The 9,861-nt window shown below is 38.1% G+C and overlaps 1 protein-coding gene across 1 annotated transcript; it reads left to right on the top strand.

The window, feature by feature from the left end:
- The first annotated feature begins 1,927 nt into the window (after window positions 1-1,927).
- Window positions 1,928-8,761, top strand: LOC117974104 (beta-1,3-galactosyl-O-glycosyl-glycoprotein beta-1,6-N-acetylglucosaminyltransferase 4-like). The gene is made up of 2 exons (XM_034928559.2): window positions 1,928-2,057; window positions 4,022-8,761. Exon 2 carries the CDS (start codon window positions 4,023-4,025, stop codon window positions 5,298-5,300), a length of 1,278 nt encoding a protein of 425 aa, XP_034784450.2. The 5' UTR covers window positions 1,928-2,057; window position 4,022; the 3' UTR covers window positions 5,301-8,761.
- Window positions 8,762-9,861: the final 1,100 nt, after the last annotated feature.

The following is a 9,861-nucleotide window of genomic DNA, read 5'->3' as shown; positions in this document are numbered from 1 at the left end:
GCTTCCAACAGAACATAAATGTCCATAGATACAAACCATAGCGTCTTACAAAGTATTAGTTTACTTACTTGATGGACAGAGAGGTCAAAGGGTAAAAAGGAAACTACTAAAGCATGTGAGAAGTGACTAAACCTGGTCATATATTAAATAGTTCAGCTATTGCATTATAGTTTAATACTGCAGAGGGGGGTAAACTGGTTTAGGCTGCAATGTAATGTCAAAGCCCTCAGTTTTAAACTCAATGTATTAAATTACTTCCAGTTTCTTTCAGGACATTGTGGGTAAGTGTTCTTATACATTGCAAATCATTTGGGCTCCTAGACTACATGTGGATTAATGGTGATGCAACACAGCAAACAAAGACAAAAAGTGTTGTGGTATGCTTACTGTACATGTTACTATATGGAACAAAGTATAGTGCCAGTTTGACCTGTCGTATGTGTATTTGTCTTATGTAATTTGCTGTAGGAAAGATCTACTTATCTACTCTGACACAGTCTGCTCTCGATAAGAGCCACTTGTCTCCATGGAGGTTGATGTCACTCTGGCAGAATTCTTCTTGGATGTATAAAGATTATTTCAATGTGATCATGATCGACCAAAGTCTAGTTTTGAATGTCTATGGGATGATTATTGCCAGGGAAGCAAACAAAATTGAATTATCAACTGAAAGCAAAATGTTTCAGGGAAATGGCAGGAAACGGAATAACAGGTTTGCAATACAGTGTTCTAATAGCAAGTTTGGTTTTATATCTTGGTGTATGTTCTTCTTTCTGAGTTCATTAACATTCCTATTGTAATCTAGAGCAAACATATTGTATGTGTTAGAAGTCACGCCCAAATATTTTTATACTAACCACAGGTTTTAAGATTATGGTGTCCAAATAATATATTACACCAATGTTCTGGCAGTTTTTCCAACCCATTATTTTTTCTCAACCTTGTTTTGTAGCATAATGCACTACCTTTGCACATGTCGTCTTTGCCTGTTATATATTAACTGGACATTAGATAAGGAGTATGGCGTAATTAATAACTTACAGATACTCTTCTGTTACCTAGTAATTACTATGCTAAATGTTTGTAGTATAATGCAATGGTTCTCAAACTGGGGTCCATGGAAATTCTAGAAGCTTGTCTTTTGTAAAAACAACATACATATTTAATGTACAGCTACATGGGCATTCACTGGAGTAGCGAGAGACAGGCTGTGTGACACAGGCTCATTTTTACACACCTGCTTCCACTGCAGTACAGCTTTTCTTTAACATTTGTCAAACAAAAAAGGTTTCAGAACTTATTACAGTATTTACTGTAACCACTACAAAAAAACTATCCTGTAGTAATGTGAAACTAGTAGCTGTCTGGATATATATTTAACATGATGTTCTCAATAAGCTTTCCTCATTGCCATTTCCTACCACCATTCAAACAATATAAGACAAAAGAGTGTGGAAGTTACTGGCAGGGAGGCACATTTTGATGTTTAAACTTGTGTCATAGGGAACTATCTTATAATCGTACTGGATTTGTCTTAACTAATGACTACAGATATAAAAGCCAGGGAAGACCCTGCCTATGCAACTTTCCCTTCTGTATGAAACCTACATTTCAAACCATGAGGTGAGGAGGAAGTGGAGTGGAATTGTAATTTCCATTGCATTTAATTGTATAGATTACAAATATAGTGGTAACCATTGCCACACATTCAATTGTAGCTGTAAATTATACAACTGTTTAGCGTCGCACAAGCTAAACAAAGTATAAACGGCTTTCTAGCCTACATGTATTGATCGTTATTGTTTTCTACAGGAGCAGGACTAAAATCAGTAGCTGTGTTAATTTCACATTCTCTTGCCCCACCCATTCCGTGCGCGTCACCTCCTTCTATGTATAAAATGAACATACTGTAATATTTCTTCTTCGTCAGTCTTGATTCGGCAATCTTAATCGCCCTCGGAGAAAGTTTTTTGTCATTTGGATCTTACTGAACTGCACGAGTTACTTGAAATAGCGTTCTTCACTTTCGTATTCATACTGTGCCCGCTATAATAACTGTAAGTATTTTAACTTTATTTTCCTTTTCATGTGGATCAGTAATGATGTCGTTTTAGACGATGTGCTGGTAGTTACATGAATCACGAAACGATGATTATTATTATATATAAAATTTAGAAAGTGTCATTTGGAAAAAAAAGCTGATATACCACAAATCAACGTGGTTATATTTCAGACTTAACTCTATTCAATGTTTAGAATAGAGATCTATTATATGTTTAAACATATTATCCAAATATGTTTTACACGGCTGCATGCTACATGTTTTCAATATAGTTAAATAATAAAAGTATGCTAAATATTACGCTGATATAAAGTTTTTAGGCAAACTGTATTTACTCTTGTTATGGTAATAACTCAAAAGGCGTAAACGTCTCCGATAATAAAAATAATAATAATAATAATAATAATAATAATAATAATAATAATAATAATAATAATAATAATAATAAAAGCGTTATACTAAAAAAGTATGTTTGTGTGTATTTGTGTTAGGAGCCACGGGAAGCAAGGCTGCTATACTGTATCGAACGGTACCGTTGTTGTCGGAGTGTAGGCAAGGTTGTGATGTGCTGCATAATGTGCTGCCATTCTGTATGAGGCACAGCACGGTGCTTTCCCGTGCTAGGGGGTGAGCGCAAAGCTGCAACATTCAAATAGAAAAACAAAGGACTGTTTTTACTCACACTTTTCCAAAGTCACTATAAAGATAAAGATAGCAGAACCATAATTAAAATGTCTTCCTAGAGTTAGTATCATAAAGTAAGGACAGGATTTTCCCAGAACTTTTGAAATGTATATCTTAGCAGCACAAAGCAGCAGCAAAAAGAAAAGCTGTAAACTCGTGTCAGAAAAAAAAACAACAAACTGTTTTAATTGACCACTTTGTAAAATGCATTTTTGCATTCATTACTTTGCAATGTATTTTACCAGGTTTATAAAAAATGAAAGTGTACCATTCCCCATCTTGCAAAATAAAGCTTTAGTGGTTTGTATGGTGCAGTTGGGTACTGTTTTGTTTCTTTCACGTTCATGAGAACTGCATTTTTAATTACACACCTCATGCTTTCTTTCACATTCTGTCACATAACATCATTCTTGTCTGAAAAGCAAACAAATGCATTGCTTTTACCTTTGAAGAAGTGTGTAATTTATCATGAATTAATTCCATTAAGAAAGCCATTAGGAATGTATGGTATATTGCAATTGGAACCAAGTATACTGTACAGTTAAAACATTGTTTTATTAATGGTATTGGCACAAACCACTTGCTGGACTATGTGGCATTCTTAAGGGAAGCATTTAACAAGAAAATAGGCCAGTATAACAAGTAGAATGCATCAAATGCGTTAGACCTTAACATAAAATGCCACTTTTCTCCTTTAATTTAGATCCAGTTATTTTACCCTTGTTCCCTCACCACAGTAACTCCCCAGTTCATCTCAGGTCAGTGGGTGTCCTCTGCTCCCACCTTCAAGCCTATCACCTCTTTACAATAAGGAACTTGACAGCAGCTCACGCAAACTACCAGCCCTGCCTGGCCAGTAGGAGCTACTGTGAAAAGGTGGGGCACACTGTTTCCAGCCAGCAGAGTCAGGCATCGAGCCAACAGGCTTGACAGAGGCTGGCTCCAGCAAACTTGGGCACTCCTCAGAATCGATTCAGCACAGACTGAAAAGATAAGATCCGTATTTAGATTTTAGATTTCATGTTGCATATTCAGCTGTGCAGCTATTGCACTTGGGTATTTATGTGTCATGTTTATTGTTTCTTTAATTCTGTTATTTTATTGAAATAAAGACCGGACCGTTATTAACAACAGAAAACTTGCTATTCATAATTGTTGCTTATATATGATGCTACAGTAGAAAAAACAGAGTTTGTTAAAAAAAAAAACAAGCAAACAAACATGTTGTTTAATGACATTTTTAGCCAACTCACTGGTGTTCTTTTTTTCTCTCAGGATGAAGATAAAGCGATGTGCCTTTCAATATAAACTGTTTTTTATTGTGCTTTTAATTCTGGGAGTTTTAAAAATCCTTTCTGAAACTGTGACACCGAAACGCTTTTTTGTGGAGCCTTATTGGAGGAGCTCCAGTTCTTTCAAATTCAGTGAATTAAATCAAAACGTCAACTGCACTGCCATCTATGATGCAGATCCAGTGGAGATCGGCAAGTCTCTGGAGATTAGAAGGAAAGTGATTATTGATTTGGAGGATGACGATGTCAGGGACATGACGGCTGACTGCCAAAGATATATTAAGTTGCGACAATATTCTGAGAAATCGGTTTCAGATGAAGAGCGCCAGTTTCCGTTGGCCTACTCTCTGGTTGTGCACAAACACTCAGGAATGTTTGAAAGACTCCTGCATACAATCTACATGCCTCAGAATGTCTACTGCATCCACTACGATCAGAAATCCTCCCAAAGCTTCAAAGCTGCTGTCCAAAATGTAGTCAAATGTTTCCCAAATGTCTTTATTGCATCCAGACTGGAATCGGTGCAGTACGCTCATATTTCAAGGCTTCAGGCCGATCTCAACTGTCTGTCAGACCTCCTCAGCTCCCCAGTCCAGTGGAAGTACGTCATCAATCTGTGCGGCCAGGACTTTCCACTCAAGCCCAACTTCGAGCTCATGACGGAGTTAAAGAAACTGAATGGGGCCAACATGCTGGAATCAAGCAGACCTAGCAGCTTGAAAAAGCAGCGCTTCACTTACCGCTACGAGCTTCGCGATGCACCTTACGAATACCAGAAGCTGCCTTTTAAAACCAAAGAGATCAAGGACCCTCCGCCCCACAACATCGAAATGTTTTGCGGAAGTGCCTACTTTGTCTTGAGCCGCAAGTTTATTCTGCACATTAATGGGAGCCAGTTAGTGAAAGACTTTTTGGCCTGGTCTGCGGACACGTATTCTCCTGATGAGCATTTCTGGGCTACCCTGGTGCGAGTCCCTGGGGTACCAGGGGAGATTCTAAGGTCCGATCCTGACTTCACAGACTTGAAGAGTAAGACACGACTTGTGAAGTGGAGCTACCTTGAGGGCACCCATTACCCTCCCTGCACTGGAACCCACATTCGCAGCATCTGTATCTACGGGGCAGCAGAACTTCACTGGCTCATTAATTTTGGCCATTGGTTTGCGAACAAGTTTGATCCTCAAGTAGACCCCGTTCTTCTCAAATGTTTGAAAGAGAAAATTGAAGAAAAACAAGTGCATTGGGTAAACTTGACCAAGTGATGTGCATTTTGGTGGCAATGCAAACATGTTATTCAAATTCCCAAAGAGGAATTGTATATTTTTATGAACCTTGCTTTTTTGTGACGTCTTCAAGAAGGTAATTTGTGACACAGAGTTATTTTTTTAAGAAATTATTTTATATGCGTGATCGTGTTACCTTTATGCCTTTAAGTGTGCTGTTTACAGAACTGGTAAAAGCCAGAGTAATCTCTGAAGTATCACCATTTAAAAATGACAGTTTTAGAAATAATGCAAAAGTCTTTGAAATTTCTCTGTAACAATTTAACGTCTGCATCTTGCATACAATGGATGACTTTGTTCTGGCCAGCTCCGATGTGTAAATGACTCTGTAGCTATGTTCATTTTTTTTTTTACTGTACCGGTTTCATCATTGTTAAAAAGTCTACAAGTCTTTTGTGGCCTATTGCTAATCAGACTGTTTTTCCCAGCTCCCTCTCTTTATCATGGAAGAAAGCCTGTTTTTTCTACGAGATTTGATTAGTAGGGAATCAAATGGCAGCTCACTGAAGTGAATGCTCAGGGTTAGAATCCCAGTCCTACGCTCAGTTCAGAGTTTCAAAAATCCCCACCATTTAAGTTCTATTATTTAAAATGATCAGGAGTCAGGAGTTTGAGAAGTTAAAACCCTGTTAAAAAACGTTTCCCCCCCTTTAGGTGCACAAGCAACTCCTGAGGCGCCAGTGACTGGGATAAGCACAGTCTTTACTATAGCATATCTAAACAATAGGAGCTGTGAAAGCCAGGCCTGGGAGCTGGACATGTTTGAGTTTCTATCTCTGATGTATATGTGAGCCAGTGAAACTCTGCCTGTCATTTATAATTCATAGAGCCTGCAGTAATTGCACTAAAATATGGAAAAGCCACAAACTGGGGAGAAAGAAATCAAGTATGATTTAAGAAAAAAAAAAAAGTACGTTCTGGGCAGATTGAAATTCATTTTTTATAACCTTTTGTTGCAAGTATGGCTTTCTCTGCATCATTTTTGCACATTGTCACTGGGCTTTGCAGGAATGAAAAACAGGTCTTCTCTGCTGTGCTTTGCTGGCAGTAACGAATGCTCTTATACAGTGTCCTTGCCCAGGGGAACAGTGTATACCGTAGCTAGGCAGTTTTAGGAACTAATGATTCCCTTTAAAGGTCAGGCAGGTGTTCACAGGCTCCCAGATCTGCTGGATTTGATGCAGTAAATCAAAACAGTAGTCATGACAATCACTGCATGTATTTTCACTGACAATGCAAACAGAAGAAATTAACTTCTCAGTGATTTCATTTCTATACCTTTAAGATCAGCTTTGCAGTTACAAACAACTGATCTTTTGAAATGAATGGAAATAATATATTTTATATTAGTAGTATGAATGTACTGTATTTTCAGTGTAATGTGAAGACACTACAGCTGTACAACTTCATATCGGTTTCCTTATGTGCTGAAGCTGCATTGAAGGTCTGACAATACATAGTGTGCTGTACAGAAATGATCACAGTTTGCCAGTTAATCAAGTTTCCTTTGAAGAATGTTCAATGTTCTCTATAATGAAGCACTTACAGTCCTGAAGGAATTTACACAGGGAGAAAGGTTTCTTGTGAATGAATACAAAGAAAACAGAATTCAAGTAACCTAAAAAAAAGCCCACTGAATTGCACCTTAATAATGAATGAGGAAAGACATCTTGAAGCACATAATGATTGAATAATGAACCCGTATACACTACTGTGCGAGTACAATAAACGAAGCAGAGCAGATCTTCATGGCGCACTTGACAGCAGATCAATGGCTACATGAGAGGAGCAGATAGGGTTTTTTGTGAAGGTAGTGTGGAGAGATCCGGAAATAATCTCTATGACTTTAGTCTGCAGTATCAGAGCACACAGTTTGGGGAGGGGAAAGAGGAAGCATACACAAACTTTTAGAACAGAAGACTACTGTCTCCAAGTCAGCCAGTGGCTGCCAACAGAACTATCATGACATGGAACTCCCATATATATAAAAAAAACGAACACACCCAGCCACATTCTGGCTGAATATTACAAGTGGAAACAGTTCTCACTGAGGGTGAATAGAGGCATCCACTTTGTCCTGAGTCACTTCCTAATTGTTACAAAGTTATTTTAAAACCGCTGCATTGCAATAACGTTAGTTGGAAATCCCCATATACTCCCTGTGGTATTAAAAAAAAACCAGTTGGCTGTGTTATTCAGAGACCAATGCAGTGCTCCATCTGGGCCTCCAGCCAAGATCTACAACTCAGCGCGACCAGGATTCAAACCACCTGACACTAACACAAGAGTGCCTTTACTGAAGGGTACACTGGGGACTCTGATGAGAAGATATGCAGTAAAGGATTTTACATTATGAAATGCCATCTTGGCCAAATTCTCACGGAAAAAAACATTTGAATGTACTGTTATTCGACTATACGCAATTAAAATATTTTTTTATATTTATTATCTCCTTTATGTAGCTGTTTTTTAAAGAAAAAAGTAATGTTTTTTTTTTTTACATTTCTACTTGGTAATGCCTTTTGAAAAAATATTTTTTGATAATGATTTTATTAATTATGATTTTAAGTTTTTCTTTTTTATATAATCACAGTAGAACCTCTGAGTTCTGAACACCTTGGGAATGGAGGTTGATCGTAAGTCTGAAAAGACTGTAACTCTGAAAATGAGTTTTCAATGGTTTAATATGTACATCTGCTATCTACACCCTCAATCTGGAGAATGATACAAAGGCTAAATTTCAGTTACTATGGAAATTGGAACTGTAGCAAAAACACAGATTTAAACATCCAGGAAAACCCGGGTTAACGTAGCGCTTGCTTTTATTTTATTTTAAACAAAATGCATTCCTGCAGCTTGCTCAGACATTCGGCCTCCTTTGGCATGGAAAAGGAACTGTGCTTTATTTAAAACTAAATGTTCCTTGTAAAATTGTCCGACTTGCTTTGAAATCTGCCTCACCTTTCTGGATACATTTGTTGGTACAGTAATTGTGCCTTCTCTGTGACTAGCACGCCGCTTATAGTAGCTCCTATGTGGTTGCATTGCACACATGGGTGAGTGACTGTGTACTTCCGGTTGAAAGTGGGGGTGTTCGGTAGACCGGTCAGTTTGTAAGTTTGGTGTTCCTAACTCTGAGGTTCTACCGTATGTAATTAAGGACTGTTTAGAGTCAATGAATTTGACCAAAAATCAAGAATGTTTACTTGAGTCTACAGAATATGCAATTTATACTAATTCTATGAGTTGTATTGTAAGGTTTGATGTCACTTTTATGCAAAAGCCACTTATTTGTCAAGCAAAGATAATAATGTATGCAATAAAATGTACTTTAATAATGTCATCACAAATACAAAACAAGGTTATTAATTTGTGCCTCTAAGCAGTATCATTGACCCTTTCTCACAAAGTTTGAATTTGAAGATTGATTAAAAAGACTTGATACGAATAAAACAGATTGTTGTTGGTTTCTTTATCAGCAGCAAGAACAGCGACATGCATTCAAAACTCTTTAAACAGACTAAATAAATAAATAAGCGCTACCTTCTTGACGCAGAGCCTAATTCTTTGAAGGAAAGACTCTTCTGTTTTTCTGGAATATGCTTTTATTCCAGGTGTTTGTACACTGGCAGGGGAAGCAACCCCCTCGTGTTGCATTTCTGAACCCCCTGCCAGCTTCAACAGCAGACTTCCAAAATGACATCACTCATATAGTCTAGCTCTACGGCTGGAGAAACATGAAGATGATGGCAAGGAAAGCAGTGTTTTGTGCAGCTTCCCAGTGTAACAGGGCATGTCAGGTGAGGCATGGCACACTACAGACAGCACAGAGACCCGTGGACGAGAAAACAGGAGATAAGCACTGCTTACCCGAGTGGTACTACACTTGGTTAAAGAGATCTCTGTTTGCAAGTCATGCTTTTAGGTATTGTCAAAGGTCATGCTGTTTTGCAGTTTTGAGGAAACATGCTAGAGCAAATGTGTTTTAATTGTAAAACTTGTTGCACTTGCTGCTCGTTTCACTTTCAGAATGAAACGGACCCGTAAACATTCTTTCCTGTCATTAACCAGCTGCATCCCCTATTGAGCCAAATGCTTTGCAGCCAGCAACATGCTTTTGACCCCGCTGCAGTAAAAGGAAATGAAAATGTCCTGAGAGGAAAGCAAGGAAACAGAACTTTCCTTAGCAGAAACCGATATCATGTGTCTCTTTCAAAACAGGATATTTGAGACAGTATGTAACGAATGGACGTGCATGACAGATAAGAGCGTCTTAACCTCAATGCAAAAGCTGGGCTCGTCTGCATTCATAGCTTTAAGCTCAGCAGCTGGGGACAGAATCTGTAATGGCAGTGTATCACACAACACTGTTGTGGTATTTATTTATCAAATACTCATTGTGAGTTGGATGGCTGTAGGGTGACGTCAGACCAGGGAAATGAAACCACAACACAGTAGTACTGGCGGAGCAAACTGAGACGCTACGGTGCTCAGTGCTTTATTAAATAATAAAACAAGATTTAAACAAAACACTTCTTCA

The sequence above is a fragment of the Acipenser ruthenus genome, chromosome 2 (assembly GCF_902713425.1).
Source record: "Acipenser ruthenus chromosome 2, fAciRut3.2 maternal haplotype, whole genome shotgun sequence".
In the NCBI taxonomy this organism is placed as follows: domain Eukaryota; kingdom Metazoa; phylum Chordata; class Actinopteri; order Acipenseriformes; family Acipenseridae; genus Acipenser; species Acipenser ruthenus.
The sequence above is the reverse complement of the archived record's forward strand: the minus strand, read 5'-3'. Positions and strand labels throughout refer to the sequence as shown.

Excerpts from the sequence above, each read along its gene's own strand:
- LOC117974104 (XM_034928559.2), top strand. The coding sequence starts at position 4,023 with ATGAAGATAAAGCGATGTGCCTTTCAATATAAACTGTTTTTTATTGTG.